Source organism: Triplophysa dalaica, chromosome 10 (genome assembly GCF_015846415.1).
Source record: "Triplophysa dalaica isolate WHDGS20190420 chromosome 10, ASM1584641v1, whole genome shotgun sequence".
Taxonomy (NCBI): domain Eukaryota; kingdom Metazoa; phylum Chordata; class Actinopteri; order Cypriniformes; family Nemacheilidae; genus Triplophysa; species Triplophysa dalaica.
Genome location: NC_079551.1, coordinates 17,278,859 through 17,300,777, shown reverse-complemented (window position 1 = coordinate 17,300,777; position 21,919 = coordinate 17,278,859). Strand labels below are relative to the sequence as shown.

Genomic DNA, 21,919 nt, shown 5'->3' with positions numbered 1-21,919 from the left:
AATTATACCTTCAAAGAAGCTGCTACAATTAACTAACTAAACAGATTATATCAGGGTGCTATAAAACAATGCTAAAGTTCCACAGAGGACATAGATGACGGGATAAGGTTACACAACGAGAGCTTATCTTATTCATCATCAAGTCTGTCAAGATAATAACTTTGTGACTGCTGTTACCAACACATATACAGTTAAACAACAAATCGGTGTTGCAAAAATGTGGTCCTAAAGAAACACAAATGCTCTTTTCCAAAACAGAGCAAGCTGCCAACAAAGTGAGCATTTTGAAGCAATGGGTCTAGTCCCAACATCCAAAAAATACACTGTAGTCATGCTGCCCGTACTGTCGAAGCTAAATTCCAAGGCACAATCATCATGTTCCCTCCCCAGTAGGAATTCCCAAAATGCATTGCAACAAACTGTGAAATTACAATTTTGGAACAAAACAAGGGAATCAATAGGGTGACTAAAGGCCTAAGGAACAAGTACCATAGATGTGTATATTTACATCATTTTGCTTAAACGTCTTACCTTTAAGCTGCTCAGTAACACTCTGGCCGACACGTTCCCTCACTCTCCCATCCTCTCTCTCGTAGCGGTCATCCAGAAAGCTTCCGGTGACCTCCGACAAGTGCACCTTCCCTGCCACGCCCAGCTGTTCCATAAGATTGGCCAAGTTGACATCGTTGGACCAGACATCAAACTTAAAGCGCTTCATTCCCAGAATGCCACAAAGCACAGTGCCTGTGTGCACTCCAACACGCATGTCCACAGTCTCGGACGTCTCCTGGCAGAACTGCTCGATGGCCTGGATCATCCCGAGGCCCATTTCCACACAACAGTAAGCGTGATCGTTCCGTGGCTCTGGGCAGCCCGCTACGCAATAATAACAGTCTCCTAAAGTGCTGATCTTCTCACAGCGGGTCAACTCGCACAGGCGATCGAAGCGACCAAACAAGTCGTTCAGTAGTCCGACAAGGGCATGAGCGGATTTGTTGGCACTCATCTTGGTGAATCCCACAATGTCGGCGAAGAGGATGCTGACTGGCTCCATTCGCTTCATGTTGAATGGCCTGAAAATGATTTGTCCACGAGGGATGGAGTTTTTCTTACGTTTGTTGCTCTTGGGGCTGGACGAGGTTGCGGCAGACGCCGTACCGACAGAGCATGCACCTGCGCTGTATCTTTTCCCAGAGCTTTCGCTCTCCTCGTCTCCCTGCTTCATCAGCTCGTCCGCCACAAGCCTGGGCATCACAGAGTGGATCATCCGCTCCTTCAGCACTTTCTCCACTTCTAGGTCCTTTCCATGCATGATGGCCTGCCCAACCTTGATGAATGTACTCCTAGAACGCACCTCGGACATAATGAATATGTGGATGCCGATGAAGTGAGCACAGAGGTGTAGGAGGGCTTTACCTGGGCCGAGCCATCTCAGAGTGTCCCAATCTGAACTATGCACGAGATGCAACCAGCCAAAAGTCTCATAGAGGAAAGAATACAAAAGTCCAAGGAGCACACATGCATACAGACGCAAATGCAGCACACTGTACAGCAAAAGCAGCACCTCCATACAAAGAGAGAATGTCCCAACAGGTGATATGCAAGGTGCGTGTTGAAGGGACACGTTACCAAGTGATTGATTCTCGCCACCGAAATGAGCAAAGTGGCCAGTTTGGGTCTGAGGTGCCAGTGTGATGGCAAACATGATAACTGTGAGTAAAAAGGAGGCGTGGTTATAAAAACGTGCGTACACTTTTGAAAAAGTAAACCAGAGGAAGAGGAGGCACACTACGAAAAACAACCCAGTCGGCACCAGGAAGTTTGTAGGGTCACACCTGGCGTTATTGATCGCAAAGTACACTCCCCACAGGAACGCAGCAATGGCCAGGTAAAACAAAACATAGCGGAAGCGTCTCTGCAACTGTGGAAAGCAGCGCTCTCGGCATGCCTCCTCCAGGATGGGCGAGTCAAACTTGGGGTCCCAGCACTGTGCGGCAGACCTTTCGAACAACGGTGGCACTCTTCTCTTACTGCTCAGATGAGTCATGATAGCCTTGGGTACACCCAACTCCCCAGAGCTGCAGCTGGAAGAAATGCTATATTTGCAAGGCTTGCCGCTGGGCACATTTGCACGCTTGCCCACTCGGTCTGGACCGACCTGTTGAATGCGGGGGTCTCTTATTCGCACGGTAACAGCCCCTTCTTCGCTATCGCACCCAACCGCCGTCTCTTGCTGTGGCAATGCCATGGCGATGAGACAACAATTGTCCTCAAGTGATCACATATCAGCAACTGCCAAGACTTAAAAAGGTGGCATTTTAATAAAGACCAAGATCGTTATAAAAAGGGTCTAGTTGCCACGTGCTGTGCGCATTTAATACAAAAATGGGCCGTTCTGGACTCTTGAGCAGTTCGTTATCCGTGCTCCGATGACGTCAGCACTCGGATTCCTTTATATTCTCTGGCTCAGAAGTGCGCGAGGGCGCATGCGCGTTCTTTGGCTCCGCGCGTGTGGCCGAGACTGACGCACTGTCATTCGCTCGGTCCCGTCTCGAGCACATCGCTTTTATTTCGCACACAATACAAAAGCAACTACAAATCATTTAAAGAGAAAACTTGGATGGTGGTGTCTGTCAATCAAGGGGTTGTGAAGGTGTCGTGAAATTACAGTTTAATCTTGTCAACACCGTCCCTCAGACACCCTCTCTAATGTTTGAATTGACTGTCCCTTTACAACCTACATACGAAAGTAATTTAATTTAACATTTCATATTTATAAATGCCAGATGTCACACATTTCTTGTAGTTTTTCGTCAGTTATTAGTCAGCTAATACCAAACGTAACTTGTCAGCTCGTCTCTAGAGACGTATCAGTCAAAAAGCGAAATTTTTAAAAGCACGAATTTCCCCCAAAAGCTACAAAAATAACTTTTGGTTGAATACTTAAGTCCCTAGCAAGAAATGTCGTGACATCAAAACGAAGCCATTACCCACACGTTCATAACCCGTAAACCGGGGAAAAGTAACCGCCTGTCTGTAAGACTATACAGTTGCTCGGTTTTCGTCCAAAACTAGGGCAGATCCCGTTACTGCCCCTGTCGTGGGTCAAAAAGACGGCCTATTCCCATGGAGGAGCCCCCTCCTTTCCTGAACACCCACTCCGGATATCAACAGTGAATATTCCAGCTTCAAAAAGCATTTAAATACTTTCAAGCGCAAGTTGCGGTTGAAGCTCAATTTGACGTCGCGTCAACTTTAAATGACATCAGCCGTTTGCGTGCCGCTGCCGTACACCTCTGCCAGCTCGAGACGATAAATAACACTTGCGATTTAATGTTTTAAGAAGAAAATACTTATGACTTTGACAAGTCCGAGTCTGCTGACGAGAGAACGATATCCTCGCTCGCGTGAATACGTTTTGTAGTCCTACGTAGTCGTTGTTAAACGGCTCCCAAAGTTATTTCGAACAATATCAGTGCAAAGTGTTCAAAACGAAGACGAAAGTTTTTCCATCCAGGCCTCGAGGATCAGACTAACAGTTCAACACTCGTGGAGTTCAGAGACAGAATGAGTATCCGCGTAACGTTACTCCCTCACTTCAAACACATCCTCGAACACCACTCTCCGATTTATTCCTCAGGGACGCCATGAAGAAACGCCTTTTCCGTCCAGTATTCCTCCAAAACTCCGTACAAGTCCGCTTTTTTTCCGCGCGCGAGCTCATGCCAGGCGAACGCGGCGCGGCTATTTCGTCAGCTCTCGGTTCTCCTCGCCGCCCGCGCGAGCCTGTTGAAGGCTGCGTCTGCTTCGGATCGGAGTTCAACCCAATGGTTGTCGCTTTACCCGGGCGCGGTGTTCACCAGCAGCAGCAGCACCACCACCATGTTCTGAGCACACTCGGAGAAGATGGTTGTGGGCGTGCTGCGTGCAGCTGGGTGGACAAGTTGACTACAGTGTTGAAATACAGGGGAGGGGGTAAATCCGAGGGGAGCGCGCACGCAGGGCTCGCTTTCCGGCAACGCGCACGCATTAGAAAGTCAAGTTGGACTGATGTTCTCTGGCCCGATTTCTCAATTTAAACGAACCGGTTCGTCCAGTGAGATTATGTTGTGTTTATTTAACGTGCCAATATTACTTGTGAGAAACTGTTTTTGAAATGCTCTTGGATAAATAGTGATCATTCAAAGTATGTACAAAAAGAAAATGTACATATATCTTGCGATTTTCTATATCATATTGTATTTATTTTATAATTTATTACACTAACCCCAACTTTTAATGACGCTTCCTTATCCTTTAGAGAGAGAGAGAGAGAGAGAGAGATGGAGATTTTTCTTCAAAAGTTCTACTTAATGCTTTTATCCAAAGCAACTTATAGTGCATCCAGAGCTCAAGTGTATTTTATGCAAAGATTTCATATTTGAAGTTGGGTTATAATACAATTAGGAATCGTATTGTACTTTACTTAAAACAATAGTTTAAAAAAGGATATGTTATGTTTCCATTTAAACACCAAGAAAAGTGTGTGTGGGAGTAGTATCTCACAAAAAACATATTTGAGATTCTAGGTGCGTCTTGACCTTTGATCCAGCAGATAAATCGCATCCAAGTGATAATCACTCCATGCTTCCTGTGTCAAACATGCATCTTCCAAATTCACAGACATGCTGTGCTGTGTCAGAATTGAAAGTTTATGACACAGGACTCTGTTGTGGAATTGAACCAACACCAACTCCTTCATGCACGGCTTTAATTCTTAGTGTACAGTTTTCAACTCCAAGACCATAAAATAAGAGATCATAAAATAACTGTATTTGTTGCAAATCTGACTTTTAACACTTATCAGCTGTACTTTATGCTTTGTAAAGGTTTTTACAAACTCATCTGATCCTAGGAGTCATAAAGAGTTGAAAATACCATAAGAGATATGATATGTTAAATGATATCTTATTTTTATATAATATTATATGCTCTCAATTCGGCGTGCTGTATGATATGGCTTTATTAACCGGAACTGGGTTTCCGGTTCCTGATTGCATCGCTGCCGGCGGCTAGTTTGTATCCTCTGACACTTGCTTCACCTCACATTTGTTCTTGGTCTTATTATTAGTGTATTTTACTATCGTTACATATCACTGTCGTTGCCGAATTATTTATAACTTTATATTTTAAACCTATATTCATTGAAACGTAACGCCGCTAGCATATTAGCGTGTTAGCTTGCCTTCTGTTGACATTGTGAAACATTATCTCCCCCTATTTGTCTTGTGTGCTAACTGTTTCTCTTTTTAAGTGTATATACTAAGACTCATCAAGCAACCTTGGTAAGTTAGGATTGCACTTCATACCCGGTGAGTTATGGCTTCTATTCCTATTGTTGTTACTTGCACCTCATGTCATATGTTTAGTTTAGCCTTCTCTGTCAGCGGCGAGGGTTTTACATGTGATAAATGCAGGGAAGTAGTTAGGCTGACGGAGAAGATCTTACAATTAGAGTCTCGCATCCCATCTTTATTTGAGGATAGTAAGAGTGTAAGAACCGTAGAAAACACTTCGGATGCGAGCAATGTTAGCGCACACAGCTCGGTTCCGGTTGAAAATCCCCTGCAGCTGGGAAACTTTGTGACGGTGAGACGGCATAGTCGCAGGACAAAACATCACTCAACCGTTCCGATTAAAGTCTCGAACAGGTTTGCCCCGCTCAGTGACGCACCGACTGAGAAACCTGCTGAAAGTGCCCTAGTGATCGGTGATTCTATTGTCCGGAACGTTAACATAGAGGCACCAGCCACCATAGTCAAATGTTTACCGGGAGCCAGAGCGCCTGACATCAAGTCAAACTTAAATGTGCTGGCTAAGGCTAATCGTAAATACAGTAAGATTGTTATTCATGTCGGCACAAATGATGTTAGACTCCGTCAATCGGAGATCACTAAAGATAATATTAAAGAGGTGTGTGAGCTCGCAAAAACGATGTCAGACACTGTAATATTCTCTGGCCCCCTTACTGCTTACCGTGGTGATGAGATTTATAGCAGATTATCATCACTAAATGGCTGGTTGTCTGAGTGGTGCCTGCAGAATTATATAGATTTTATAAATAACTGGAAGAGTTTTGAGGGCAGACCTGACCTGTTGAAACGAGATGGTCTCCATCCCTCCTGGGATGGGGTTTCCCTCCTCTCTAGAAATTTGGCACACAGTCTTAATAATGCTAAAGTCTGACTACCTAGGGCCCAGGTCAGGAAGGAGACAGAATGGCTTAACCAACTGTCTGCTTGCCGTCTCGCGTTACAGAATACACAAAATATACAACATGTAATAATCCCTTCTTACAAACAACATAAAATAGAGACTGTGTCTGTCCCCCGGATTAGCAAACATAAGATATTGCGTAAACCTCTTGAAAGTAATTTAATAAACGTTAAACAAATCAAACATGAACAAAATACAGATAATCAGCTGTTACGACTCGGATTGCTTAATATTAGATCTCTCTCAAATAAAGCACTTTTTGTTAACGATTTGATAACCGATCATAAAATAGACATGCTTTGTTTGACAGAAACATGGCTAAAGCCAGATGATTTTATTACTCTAAATGAATCCGTTCCCCATGATTATTACTATAACCACGAGCCTCGTCTAAAAGGTAGAGGGGGAGGTGTCGCTGCACTTTACAAGAATTCTTTTATTACCTCTCAGAAGTCTAATTTTAAGTACAGTTCTTTCGAAGTCATGGTACTTCACGTATCGACACCTAATACTAAGGACAAAACATTTTTAAAATTTATTCTAGCTATTGTATATAGGCCTCCAGGGCACCACACAGATTTTATTAAAGATTTTGGTGGGTTCTTATCAGAACTAGTACTGGCCGCAGATAGAGTCCTTGTCGTCGGTGACTTTAATATCCATGTAGACAATGATACAGATGCCTTGGGACTGGCTTTCAAAGACACTCTTAACTCCATGGGCGTTAGTCAACATGTGTCAGGACCCACTCACCTTCGTAATCATACTTTAGATTTAATACTTTCTTATGGTATAAATGTGGACGATGTTAAAATCGTTCAGCAGAGTGAAGATATTTCGGATCATTATCTGATATTATGTTTGCTTCAATGGCCTACGGCTGCAAATCAAACTCCTTGTTACAAATATGGTAGAACGATTACTTCAACTACCAAAGATGCGTTTCTCGATAATCTGCCTGAATTGTCTAAAATATCCAGCATGAGTAATAACGTTGACGATTTTGACACTACTATTGAAAATTTTAACTCTACTTTCTCGGAAATATTAGACACAGTTGCTCCTCTGCGTTTAAAGAAAATTAAAAATAGCAGCCCAACACCGTGGTATAATGAACACACTCAGACTCTAAAAAAAGCATCCCGTAAAATGGAGCGCAACTTTAAGAAAACGAATTTAGAGGTATTTCGTATAGCATGGAAGGATAGTACTCGAAATTACAGGAATGCAATAAAAACGTCTAGATCCGCCTACTTTTCAACACTAATAGAGGAAAACCATCACAACCCTAGGTTCTTATTTAACACCGTGGCTAAATTAACAAAAAATAAGTCGTCATCGACGTCAGATTCTGATTATCAGCATAACAGTGATGAATTTATGAACTACTTCACAAGTAAAATCCAAGATATAAGAGAAAAAATTATAACAATGCAACCTGTAGTGAAATCCGCTGAACAAACTAACTACAGCACCCCTAAGGAGAAATTGCAATTATTTTCTACAGTAGATCACGATGAACTGTCTAAAATCATTAAATCATCTAAATCATCAACATGCATGCTAGACCCTATACCTACAGAACTACTGAAAGAAATGCTCCCCGAAATTATAGATCCTCTTCTTAGTATTATTAACTCATCTCTGACATTAGGACATGTGCCTAAAGCATTTAAGGTGGCTGTTATAAGGCCTCTTTTAAAAAAACCCAAACTCGACCCTAAAGAACTAGGGAATTACAGGCCTATATCGAATTTACCTTTTATATCTAAAGTTCTGGAAAAAGTAGTTTCAACTCAATTATGCTCCTTCCTCCAAAGGAATGACATTAATGATGAATTCCAGTCTGGATTTCGAGCATGTCACAGTACAGAGACTGCTTTGATCAGAGTTACAAATGATCTGCTTTTAGCGTCTGACCGTGGCTGTATTTCGTTATTGGTGCTGCTAGACCTCAGTGCTGCATTTGACACCATTGACCACAGCATACTTCTACATAGACTCGAAAATTACGTCGGCATTAACGGAATAGCATTGAAATGGTTTAAGTCTTATTTATCCGACCGTTTTCAATTTGTAGCAATAAACAATGAGGTGTCCCGCAAATCACAAGTCCAGTACGGTGTACCACAGGGCTCAGTCTTGGGACCCCTGCTCTTCGCATTATACATGCTACCTCTAGGAGATATAATAAAGCGACACGGAATTAGCTTTCACTGTTATGCTGATGATACTCAACTTTATATTTCCTCGATGCCTCATGAAACCCAGCAGTTTCATCGAATAAAGGATTGCATAGTTGACTTAAAAATGTGGATGAGTAACAATTTTTTACTACTAAACTCGGACAAAACAGAAGTGTTACTTACTGGACCGAAAACTGCTATGCGTAACAACCAAGAATACTGCTTAACGATTGACGGATGCTCCATAAAATCCTCGTCATCAGCTAAGAATCTTGGCGTTGTATTTGACAGTACTCTCTCATTTGAAAGCCATGTCGCAAACACCTGTAAAATTGCATTTTTCCATCTTAAGAATATATCTAAATTACGTCATATGCTGTCACTGTCAGATGCAGAGAAATTAATTCATGCATTCATGACATCAAGACTAGATTACTGTAATGCACTTCTAGGTGGTTGCCCTGCGGGCCTATTACAAAAACTGCAACTGGTTCAAAACGCGGCAGCTCGAGTTCTTACACGTACAAAAAAGTATGAGCATATAACCCCGGTTCTGTCAACCTTGCACTGGTTACCTATAAAGCATCGCATTAACTTTAAGATCTTGCTTATTACCTATAAAGCCCTACATGGTCTAGCGCCGCAGTATTTGAATGAACTTCTATTGTATTACAGACCACCACGTACATTACGCTCTAAGGGGTCCTGTCAGTTGGTAATACCTAGAATTTCAAAATCAAGTGCAGGTGGTAGATCCTTTTCTTATCTAGCGCCTAAACTTTGGAATATTCTTCCCTGCACGGTCCGGGAGGCAGACACACTCTGTCAGTTTAAATCTAGACTAAAGACTCATCTTTTTAATCTTGCATACACTACACCTCCATAATATTAATCCTCAGAGGATTTAGGCTGCATTATTTAGATCAACCGGAACCAGGAACACATCCAACAACAAATGATGTACTTGTTGCATCAAAGAGTGCAGAACAGTACTCTACTCTCAGCCAGTCTTGTCTCTTTGTTCCAAGGTTACCGCAGGATGCAGTTCATGCCCAGACCTGATGGCAGAGCTGAGAATGGGAAGCGGTGACCTGACAAGTGCTAAGAGGATAGAGCTGGATAAAGGACGCGACAACTTTGTTTTTTTCTACAACATTTCAAATGCTATTAGATTGTTAATGATAATCTTTAATTTTTATATTTTTATTAAGCCTTGTTGTGCAAGCACTGATGAGCTTGTGCAGAGGCAGCAGCTTTTGCCAGAGGGGAACTGGAATCCCCTGGTTGGGCCTGGGTTCCCCTGAGGTTTTTTTTCTCGATGGGAGTTTTGGGTTCCTCACCACCGTTTGCATATTGTTTTGCACTATCTGCCTGGCCGGGGGGGCTGCTTTAGAATTCATACTTGTATTAAATGTGTCTCATGTACAGCTGCTTTGTAACAATGAAAATTGTAAAAAGCGCTATATAAATAAAGTTGAGTTGAGTTGAGTATTACTAATGAAGAGTGTTGTATAATTGCTGTAGGCCACACATTCAATTCTTACGTAAATCAACGGACATAAACCTGTTGTGTTTCATTTACACAATAAAACCTGATAAGAGATAATGATGATAACACAAACAGCACTTTTTATGATGTCAAAGGTTACTTCATTTGCAAGTGTGATAAATCTTTATTGCAGCGGGTACGGTAATATTTAACGCCATCTAGTGGACATTTGGGGTTATCTCGCGTTCAACTACTGCTATTGAGCTCTTCAGCTCCAGAAATGTGGAAAAGGGCCTATTTCAGCTGAAAACATCAATTCAGTTATTTAGTCATGTCTCATTTTATTGACACTGATATTCAGTTAAATGCTACATTGTCATACTGTGTGAACCAAAAGAGAAAACAAACACAATTTAATGTGACCGTAGCTTTACATGCAGTAATATGAGCAAACGCAATAGTGACATTGCCTTCCTAGTAAACTGTACAGAGAAAAATGATCAATTAACAAGTGAAGCTGAAGAAATAGACTAATGCTGAAACACTGTACTCATATTAACACTTTTAAAACAACAATCAAGAGAAAAATAAATAACATGAAAGGTTGTGGTATTTTTACGGACTATACATGTAATATAAATAAATAAAATGAGTTTGGCAAGTTGAGTTAAATAAGAGCAACAAAAGTAAGAATAACAGATAAACGGACTTCTCATTGTTGCAAATCTTTTGCAGTATTTCCATTGTATAACCTGTTCCTCTCACCGCTCACCTTCCTCTCTGTCCATCCATAAAACTATATAATCACTGTTGATCCGAAAACTTGTATGTCCAAATTCACTGTTTGAAAGGGAAATGGAAAAAACACAGTACTTTTAAGATGATTAAAAATACTGTGTTGTCAAAGTTGACAAATACTTTTCTATACTTTTTATCGGTTCTTTATTTGCAAAACCCAGCGACAACCATAAAGGGTAACTAATAATAATGATCTATGGCAAAAAATAAAAATCACGGAATTTGGAGATACAAGGTTTCAGAAGGACAGCAGCGATTTATTCAATTATTTGGTGCCCTCAGTTCAATATGACTAGTAGGAATTAAAGCCTTCTTTAAATCCATCTGTTATCCACACTCTCAGTCTCTCGCTCCATCATTGTCTCCGCCAAGGATTTTTGGGTTTCTCCTTGGTCTCTGCAGGTGGCTCCACTTTGGCTTGCTTCTTCTCTGCCAAGTTACTGAGTAAAGCAGGCAGGTCCTCTGTGATTGCCTTCTCAATCTTCTCCAATAGGCATCCACCCGACCAGCTGCAGTGTGAGGAGAGCAGTTTAAAGCCGCTTGGAGGATTCACTCCAAAGAAGTCCCGGTACGCCTCCGGTTCTGGCAAGTCAAACTTGCTCACGTTGGTCTTGGCCAGGATGGACTTGAAGATGTAGAACTTGTCAGGGTCACTGACAACATCCCGGAAGACCTCGTCGGGGTCACTGAACCAGCCCAGCTTGTCATGGTACGTCTGCAGATAGCGGTCGACCAAGAGGGCGTGGATGCGCACGCGGATCCCGTGCTGTCGGATGAAGGCGATCTTGTTCTCCAAGCGGTTCTCGATGACCTGATTGAGGTCCTCCAGCAGAGAGATCTCCTCACGCATGAAAAGGTCTCTGTTGGTGTCAAGAGCGTAGTCCTGTGGCCAGAAGGAGCTGACGTAGACTCTTGGGGGCTCCGTCACGTTGATCAGGGGTGCCATGCTCCAGAAGAGGGCGCCGTAGACGCGCATTAAATCCTGAGTCGTCAGACTGTCAGCCTTGTTGAGGATTATACGGATCTGTGACTCGCGTCCCTTCATCTGTCTAAACAGCATTTCAAGTTCTAATCCCACATCCAGTTTGGTTGGGTCGAAGACCAGGAAGATGAGGTCGGCACGGTCAATAAACCACTGGCACACATCACTATAAGGGTACCCTATAAAACCACAACGAATCCTGTCAGAGCTGTGCACAATATTATATTTCAAAGTATTTGTTAAACATTTGATTATCATAATATAATTAACTTGTATTCTCACCTCTCTCTTGTTGCTTACGGTTCTCAATGATGCCTGGTGTGTCCACAAAAGTAACCCGCTCCAGCAGTTTGTGCGGCATCTCAATTCCGACCAGCTTTTCTAGGAAACCCTGACCAAACTTCTCCAGTGATGAGAATGAGCGAGAACTGTCAGCGGCCATTACAATGCCCTCGATGGTGCGAACCTTCTCACCATGCATTAGTACAGTGTATTCTGAGGTTGTGGGCTCAGCCCCTGAGAACACACAAAAAAACACATAAGGAGATAAAAATGGTCTGAAATGCAGCTTATTTTGATTTGCAAATTCCTACATGCAAAAATATATATTTGCTTACATTGTATAATTCATTAAATCATGTAATATATATTGGAAAATATATGGAAGGATACAGTGTTAATATAATATAGTACATTTGATTTACACATATAAAAAAAATTGCCTCTTTTAATATATTGATGTTTAAGCACTTATTTAATTATTTTTATTAAATAATTTAATTATTTAAAAGTGAATATCATTTAATCAATTTTATTTCATTTGTATTGCATTATATTTTCTAATATATTCCCATATATTTTTGTTCATAAGGGTTACCTGTGTAAAGTTGTGAACTGTCCTCGAGACCCAGAAGATAATTGATCATGGAAGACTTGCCAACACTCCAGGGACCCAGAAACAGGACCATGGGCTTTGAAGTGATCTCTGCATCTGAAGAAAATGAAGAAAACAGATCATGGTAGGACTTTAATCGTTGATTTGGAGTTCACAACCAATTTGACCCTCTTTGTGGAAGCGGCGGTCTGTTATGATTGTGACTGCAAATGTCTCTTGTCTGAAGGGATTGTCCACCCAAAAATGAAAATTCTGTCAAAATTGATTCACCCTCATGTCCTTTAAAACCTCGGGAAATTTCTCGATGGTTTTGTGTCTATACAATGGAAGAAAATGGGGTCCACTGTTTGTTTACCAATTTTATCTAAGTATCTTATTTTGTGTTTTGGAGAAGAAAGAAAGTGATACAGGTTTGAAATGACATGAGGGTGAATAATTAATAATATCATTTTGGTTAAAATGCTAACCTTTAAGAATGAGTTGAAAGAAGTTTACCTGACACCTCGTGTTGTCTGAGCTCATTGTATTTGTAGGCCATCTCCAGGGGTTTAATCGCTGTGCTGTAGACATGCTGCAGCTTCTTCAGAGCATCTATGGGAAAAATCATAATTGCGGAGAAATTATGAATTAAGGCCCGTAGAAATGTTAAAAAATCAACAGATGGGAAGAATAGATTTTTTTTATAAAATAAATACATTCCCTGGATGATGATGTACAGAGAGGAATCGGTCACAAAATACAAATACAAATCTTTATTTTTTATTCGTTTTAGCTGCACAAACTGGAAAACTGTTGTGTATGTAAATAAGAGGTCCAATACAGATAGCAGATTATTAAATGCAATCTGCTTTATTATTTGGACATGATAATTGTGACCACTGAAATAAGCACACGCAAAATTATTTTAGTTGAGGAAGAATGTAATTGGTTAATGTGATGATATAATATAACTTAATTTCTCTTCATGAAGATGATAAATGAAGCTGGATGCTTGTATGTCTCACCAACAAATGCCTGTGATGGTTCAGCTGAGGCCAGCTGCAGTGTGTCATCAATGTGAGACCGATCTCTGGTGTCAGAAGTTGAGGGGCTTTCCTTCCCTGTCAGAGAAAACAACAGTCAAAATTAGCATATCATATCATCGTAACATTTTCTTCGTGATACAAGCATCACTTTTGTCCCATTCTTTATTATTATTCTATTTATGCATTTGGCAAACGACTTACATTGCATTATTCTATACATTTTGCTTCTAAGTATGTGCAATCCCTGGGATCGATCCCATGACCTTGGCGTTGCTAGCGCCATGCTCTAACCACTGAGCTACAGGAAACAATATGACTACAATAACTACATCTGCTGTCTCTCTGGAGTCAGTTTAACACAAACTATGCATTCTACTAAAAGCGCTGTGAAATATTTCTTCCTGTTACAAAACACTTTATAACAAATGGTTATAAATTACAATGGATGTGCCAAGGGATATAACTGTGAGGTTATTTTGCTGGTGGGTTTATTCAAAGTATCAGATATGGAACATGAACGGCGTCCTACTGCGCCCCCTAATGACTGAAAAAATATAGTGCCCTTCTTATTTCCTCTACAAGGGAGTTTGTATCTTTAAATTATTTACAGAAATATGTCATTTACTTTTAAAGACAAATGTGTCCTTACAAGTTGATTTGAAATATTTAATTGTTGTGTCTGGATCATACTGTACCTTTCATAGTTTCTTTGAGTGCTGGATTGTCAGCTGACACTGTGACTTCTTCAGCAGGTGCAGGGACCACAGCTTCATCCGGAGTAATTTCTGTCACCACCTCCGTTTCTTCTTGGGTTTTTACCACAACCTCCTCAACAACCTCTGCTGCTTGGTCTTCATCAGTTGCTACATCAGCCTCCTCTATTTCATCTTCAGCTTCTTCAACAGATTTAGACTCCTCTGAGACATTCTCTATGTGCTCCAGTGGTTCTTCAGGCTGTGGAACCGTCTCTGGCTCTTCTTCAGAACTTGGAACCTCATCTGCCACCTCATCAGGTTGAACAACCTCATCCTTCTCCAGTACCTCCACATGAGTCTGAGATGATTCCTCATTTACCTCTCCTTTAGTTTGAGAAACCTCATCTTCCTCCTCAACTTCATTCTCAGTTTGATGTACATCCTCCTCAACCACCTCCTCGGTCTGATGAACCTCCTCTTCCTCCTCAACCTCAGTTTGATGTATCTCCTCTTCCTCCTCAACCTCATCCTCAGTTTGATGAACCTCCTCTTCCAACTCAACCTCAGTTTGATGAATCTCCTCTTCCTCCTCAACCTCATCCTCAGTTTGATAAACCTCCTCTTCCTCTTCCTCTTCCTCCTTAACCTCATCCTCAGTCTGATGAACCTCCTCTTCCTCCTCAACCTCATGCTCAGTTTGATGAACCTCCTCTTCCTCCTCAACCTCATCCTCAGTTTGATTAACCTCCTCTTCCTCCTCAACCTCATCCTCAGTTTGATTAACCTCCTCTTCTTCTTCCTCCTCAACCTCATCCTCAGTTTGATGAACCTCCTGTTCCTCTTCCTCCTCAACATTATCCTCAGTTTGATGAACTTCCTCTTCCTCCTCAACCTCCGTCTGATGAACCTCCTCCTCAACCTCATCCTCAATTTGATGAACCTCCTCTTCCTCTTCCTCCTTAACCTCATCCTCAGTCTGATGAACCTCCTCTTCGACCGATTCCTCAACATCCATGTCAGCCTCTACATCCTCCTCCTCTGAGCTCTCTCCCCCTCTCACAACCCCGAGAACTTCTCCCTCCATTTCTCCCTCATCAGTCTCAAATACCTCTTCATAAGACGTCTCCTCTTCACTTAACTGTTCAGCCTTCTCTTTGGAGACAACTTCCTCCTCATTGGAGCTGTCTTGTTCTGTGGTGGTGTCCCCATGTTCAACAGGACTGCAGGGTTGGCAGACTGGTCTCTTTGGTGCAGGTGTGTCATTGGAGGAGCTTTGGCTGATATCTTCTCTGCCATCACATGAGGTGAACAGCTCACCTTCAGGCTTCAGCTGGAGAGGCACAAGTTGCTCGGCCTCAGATCCCACTGCATCTGTGAAGGACAAAACTTTGTTGACATATACATTTACACAAAATGGTAGTAATGATACATATCGCACACAAAAATGATGCAGTAAATTCTTTTCTGTCAATCTTTATGTCTCGATGTGTAAAAAATGTTGAAAGATAACCTCCTGAATGCAAAAATTCATGGATAGCAACATGTTAACTAAAATGTCAAGTCAAGTTAACCATCCATTTTTCCATTTTGTGCAAACGATCTTACAGATCCACTTTATGTAAAGAATCAAATACAACCATCTTTTTTAGAAATGTATGTTGTCATTCCACTAATAATAAGGCTATAATAAATAATAACACTCTTTTGAGTTGGTAACAAGGCTACTTTCATTTTGAATAAACAAGTTTGTGGCAATGACCGATCTGTGTGATTAATGAGATGATGAATGCTTTCGATAAGAGCGAAATGCTTGTCATGTGAATCACATCCTGAAATAGGGAGCCATGCTGGCAGGAGTGGGGAACGCAAAGTCCTTTCTGTTCACATGGATCATCAGAGGAAGGTTTATTTTTCATACTGTTCTTCAGAGCAGCAGCAGCCAGCTTTGTTAAGGGTCTTATATAATACCGACTATGTATGAACTTTCCATCTCTAGGTTTAATGTCAGACGGTTCCAATGAAGTCAACAGCCCGTACATTAATCGAATATGTGACTGTACATGAACATATTGTATGTATAAATTATGGTTTATTTACACTTGAGCAACGTTTCCTGAGTCAAGATTAGGACGTTTATGAAAATAATATGTTTCAGTATATTGAAATCAAAAAAAATATTAGCTATTACAAACAAATAAAATATTGGTAATAACAAATGAAAAATCATTGGAAAAACAAACAATATTGCCTCGGAAAAAAACTGAAATAAGTTATATATAGTATTAACTATAACAATATCCCAAAACAAAATAAATCTTATATAGCAACCTAAAAAAACGAAAAAAAGCATTAAACAAAATTGCTAAAAATGAACTAAAATGAACAAAAATAAAATATTAAAATATTAATAAAACAACCATTATAATTTTGTTTATTTCTTACAAACCTTTTTTTTCCTATGACTAAGTTTTTTATAAAATACTAAAATCTATATTTGCAGATATGGTCTATTTTTACTTTCTGCCTATAGTTATTTGTCCACTAAATACCTTTAAGGGATGGTTGCCCCTAAAATGAAAATTCTGTAATCTCTTACTCAACCTTGGATTGTTCCAAACCTGTGTAAATTTATTTGTTTCCTTAAACATAAAGGAATATATTTGGAAGAATGTCAGTAATCCCCCATTGATAGTATTTATTTTAGTATACACAAAATCTCAAAATTACATGCACACTGGATCATAGAGGGTCACCTATGGCCATGTAAACGGTAAAATTGCGAAAAACACATTGTTTTTCAAGCTTATTCAACTAAATGCAAATTTATTCTTAAAGGAGCAATGTTTATATTTTAGCGACATCCAGTGGCGAGGTTGCGAATTGCAACCAACGGATCACTCCACCCCCTTTTGAAGCACTATGGTAGCCGTCCCAGAACTAAAATATCATCACATTTTCACTTCTTTGCCGAAGGACTAAGGAGATAATGTATTTACAAAACATGTTCTAAAAAGCAGTTTGTCCATATAAAGCTCCGGTAGAAATATCATGGTAAATTGCATATAAGGGGACCCGCGGTTTATGTATAGAAATACCTCATTCTAATATATGAGATAAAAAATAACGCTTCATTATGTAACCTCTTTATACACCTCTGAAGATATAGTTGTGTATATTATATTGCATTTCTCTCAATTGGTTCTCCAAAAAAATACACACAGAACCTTTGAGAAAATAAACAAAAATGTCATCGTCATAAAGTGCCATGAATATGTGCTGGAACAAAGTAGACTGTAGGCTATTTACAAAACCATGCGCACATCAGAGGGCACCAGTGTCTATAGTTAGTGCTGATAAATCTGTTCCACCCCTAGCATTCATCATGCTATAAGAGCACTAACTCATTAAATTGCTCTTTGCCAGGCTTATGTGTTCATTTGGATGTGTCTAATTGATTAAATTGGCTACAGCAGCCAGTCAGTGTGAGGGAGAAATCTTTTGCCCACTATTTAATGCTTATGATTATATATACAGCAACTACACAGCAAGTACATTTCATTCATATTTGTTTACAATTGCTGTCACGAAAACGTACAGATTTACTGCCAGGACTTCCGATTACACATTTTTTTTTTACAGTCACCAAATGTGATGTCAAGAGGTCATATTTGGGTACGGTTTTAATGTCCACTCAGGTTAAATTAAAGGTTCAATATGGAGATTTTGGCGGCATCTAGCGGTGAGGTTGCTAATAGCATCCAACGGTTCACTCCAACCCTAGCCCCTCCCTTTCGAAGCACTATGGCGGCTCTAACAGGTCTAATAGGTCACGTGTTGGCATCTTTGCTGGAGGATAATGCATTTACAAAATGCGCTCTGTAAAACAGTTTGTCCGTTTAGTGCTACTGTAGAACATGGCGAATTCCATGTAAAGGGACCAGCGGGGAATGTAAATAGAAATAGCTCATCCTTTCAAAGCGCAAACTGTCAGTTACATTGCTGTCTATGAGATTCATCAAAACTATCTTTATTTGAGTTGCGAAGATGGATTTCCCAAGTTTGTCGAACGACTTGAGGGTTAGTAATTCATGTCCGATTTGGCCGTTTCCGGCAGGGTTCCCCTTTAACCCTTCTTAAGGTGACAGTTCACCTAAAAATTAAAATTCTGTCATCATTTACAAACCTACATGACTTTCTTTCTCTGGAGCAGCACAAAAAAGATATTTTGAGCAAAGTTGTTAACCAAACCGTACTGGCCCCCATTCACTTCTAATGTATGTACACAAAAACCAATGCAAGTGAATGGGAGGCAGTTGACAACATTCTTCAAAAATACCATTCTGTGTTCTGTGGAAGAAAGAAAGTCATATAAGTTTGAAATGACGAGAGGGTGCGTAAAAATAATCCTGTTTATCACTTTAAAGCTGCGTTTATACTCCAAGCACACGTACACAAAATGCAAAGTTTGACAACACGTTTGGCTACTGACTGTACATTTATTTGATCTCCAGATGACATCTTCGTTTTATTTTCTGTTTGTGTTTTTTCGTGTAGTTGTTGAGTGACATTGTTTACTGTGAGCAGTGTTTGTGATTGGTTGATGTGAGATAACTGTACAGGGAAAGCCCCTGTTGCTAAAACGGTCGGGATACAGTAGCATTTGCCGGACAGGGGACCTAAGTCCCACTGTTAACATAATGGTTGCCCCTACAAGGCCTGCAGGACAGAAATAAATGCTGATTGAGACAGCGATGGGACAGCAGCTGCGGAGTACAAGGGGGCGTGTAAGTGGAGCTGTGAAGCCGGTATGTGTGCGTATTTGTAAAAAGGCCACGCAACTGAACCAGAAGAGTGTCTGATTTCATGCCGTACTCTTGACCTTTAACACCTGACTGTACATAAAGAGAACAAGGGCAGACAAGGAGAACACTTACAACCGTCCATGACTACGCCTCAAGCCAAAGCAAGCTTTTTAATGCTCCAAATCAAACTCAGATGCATTGGAAACAAAAAGCTAAGTTAAGTGTGTGTTTATTGAGATGTATAGACCTGTTGGGCATTCTTCACACTTAGCATCAGCTGGCGTCGTGCCTCACATTGAATGACAACTCCTCTTACGTAAGAGTAAGTGTGGTTTGTGTTAGCAACTTGTTCATGTCTGGGTCAGACACATGGAGTTACATAATTCAGCTAATGGAATGGAGGTCATTCAGTTTCCAGTCTTGAGGACTTTGCACAAGTCTCAGAATTTCGTTTTAAAGAGCAGGGAGGTGAGATCCTCAGACCTTATCTTCTAGAAACACTTTCACCTGCATTGCACATAAATAACATGCCAAACAGACATTGAGAATTCGGAGCTCGCTTGCATCGCACGGTGTTGAACGAAGGTAAATATAAAAGAGTCATTTAACCATTTATTCACCTTTCTGAACTGGTCACAGTATTCGATATTAATCCAAGGAAGTCTTTAATGAACCTAACAAGAACACAAACCCAGACATGTTACATATGTGTTTACAAGACTATTCTCTTCACGGTACTCTCTATATTTCTATTCTCGATACAGTTCTTTTAAGGACGTGCACGAAAATCTCCCTTATCTCCACCAAGAACACACAATCTGACTGTTAGGACAGTCCATGTGTCTGAAAATGCCACACAGGAAAAAATCAATTAATGTCAAAATACACAGCTTTTTAAGGCTGAACAACACAGAGATGATATGATGTATCTGATGAGATTCTTCAGTTTGCAACTATCGTACACTTAGCTGTCCCATAAGGCCATGGGAGCTGTCAGATGCAGAAGTCAAAAATGTCAGAGAACTGCGATCTGGGCAGATCTTATTTGCTTTGTTTAAGTTTCATCCAATATATTGTATTGGAAAAACCGCAGACATTCCATATATTACAATCCATAATATTGTGTCTTTCATTTATTGATCTATTTCTACCCTAACCACTACCCATTTGTGTGTATAGCTGCTTTGAAACTATGCCAAATTTTGAAAAGCGCTATAAAATTAAATTCAATTCAATTTAATCTCTAAGTGAATAAGAAATTGCAATCGACCAATGAAAAAATAGAAGGCACGGCCAATTGATTGGAGGTAGAAAAGTGGGTGTTTCATTCAAAAATAGAGGGAGGAGGTACCAGAGCTGTCAAACTAACATCACATAGAAGAATCGCCAGTTTAGAAATAAAGTACATTTTCAGATTTTGATTAAAGATAATGTAGAGAAAAAATTGAAACTGTCACAAAACTGGTAATCTTGTCAATGAGGTCAACATTTTGATTTATTGGTGGCTTTAATAATTCAATGACTTTATTAGGACTTTAATAACCTAAACCTTGGTGTAATTTGATCCTGAAGCATTATGATAGTCATTGAATACACAAATTTAGCAGATCTGTCCTGCACTCAATCTACAAAGTCAAAAACCGCAAGGCAAATTCCACCAATCCTACTTTAATACACAATGTCCAACCACCGCTCTACTTGACTGATAACATGTCTTTTGGAACCATTAAGTACAAGCGAAACTACTTCAACCACTTCACAGCAGCCGAGCCGACTTCATGTGTTTGTCCATCTGTGACTACTGAATGAATTTCCTCTTTTCTCTTACCTGCAGTGGTGAGTGCCAGCAGAGACAGCAGGCAGCAGACAGAAAGAAAAAGCCTCATTTTGACTGCAAGGGCTGGCTAGATCCTTCTCAGACTATATATACCCCAGGAGAAAGGCAAAAGGGCATGTGGATGGTCTGGGGGGGTGGTGCTCTCGGACAGGGCATTTGCACAAGCGTCAGCAACGGGGAGTGAGAGCAGCTGCCTTCTCCAATCAGAGGGCCTGTAACCTACGCCACAGTGAGAAAGAGAATGACTTTTACAAAAACTTTAATGAATTCATTCTTGGATTGGAAAATAAGACTACAAACATGTCTACAACAAGTCTTAAAGGGACTTGAAATAAGGAAAATAAATGATTTTGATTGTTTTCATGGAGTGGCTATTAAGTATTTGTAAATATTGAATTCTTATTAAAAAAAAATGATATATGATTTTATCATAGTACAAATGTAGAAACCATGCTCTTTATTTGTGTATTTATAACTTACCATTTATATTACCATAGTTTTACATGGTTTAACTATGGTTATAGTGATGAGACCATGTTCAATTTGTGGTTACTATGGTTTGACCACAAATAAAACTTAAAGTAATTTAACCAAACGTAAATGGGAAATCTACATAAAGTTATTATATTCACCTTTATACCTCTAACAACCACGAGATGGCGCTCGTCCACCGATTACACTACTACACAAAAATACGACGACAGCATCATGTTTTTAAACATTCCTTCAAAACGTCATTTAAAAACCACCATCATATTATTCTTAACATTACTGTACCATGATACCGCCCTAGTACCTGTTTGTCAGGGTGCGCAAAACATTTTATTGGAAACCCTCCTGTTGAACACACGTTACTACAATAATGCTCGATATTATTTTTTTAAATGAATACTTGTTATGTAAGCAAAGGCTGTTTGTGTTTCTTTTTCAAGCGAAAGGGTCGAGGTGAAATCGT

The 21,919-nt window shown here is 40.3% G+C and overlaps 2 protein-coding genes across 2 annotated transcripts in view; both read right to left on the bottom strand.

The window, feature by feature from the left end:
- The window catches only part of adcy9 (adenylate cyclase 9), a 29,453-nt gene extending 25,066 nt beyond the window's left edge, over window positions 1-4,387 (bottom strand). The window contains exon 1 of the mRNA XM_056759733.1: window positions 532-4,387. Within this exon, the coding sequence (XP_056615711.1) occupies window positions 532-2,248 (1,717 nt within the window). The 5' untranslated portion in view covers window positions 2,249-4,387. The remainder of the gene's footprint in view (window positions 1-531) is intronic.
- A 5,670-nt stretch (window positions 4,388-10,057) lies between these two features.
- On the bottom strand, window positions 10,058-21,821 carry LOC130430589 (titin-like). The gene is made up of 9 exons (XM_056759734.1): window positions 21,761-21,821; window positions 21,597-21,646; window positions 20,956-21,183; window positions 14,326-15,696; window positions 13,610-13,705; window positions 13,101-13,196; window positions 12,588-12,701; window positions 11,993-12,226; window positions 10,058-11,889 (listed from the first exon to the last, which is right to left on the bottom strand). Exons 3-9 carry the CDS (start codon window positions 21,011-21,013, stop codon window positions 11,084-11,086), a joined length of 2,775 nt encoding a protein of 924 aa, XP_056615712.1. The 5' UTR covers window positions 21,014-21,183; window positions 21,597-21,646; window positions 21,761-21,821; the 3' UTR covers window positions 10,058-11,083.
- Between the last annotated feature and the right edge of the window lie 98 nt (window positions 21,822-21,919).

Excerpts from the sequence above, each read along its gene's own strand:
- LOC130430589 (XM_056759734.1), bottom strand. The coding sequence starts at position 21,013 with ATGAGGCTTTTTCTTTCTGTCTGCTGCCTGCTGTCTCTGCTGGCACTC. Across the intron at positions 13,706-14,325 it reads ACTCAAAGAAACTATGAAAG|GGAAGGAAAGCCCCTCAACT; the intron begins GTACAGTATGAT and ends TTTCTCTGACAG. Across the intron at positions 12,227-12,587 it reads CAGTTCACAACTTTACACAG|GGGCTGAGCCCACAACCTCA; the intron begins GTAACCCTTATG and ends GTGTGTTCTCAG.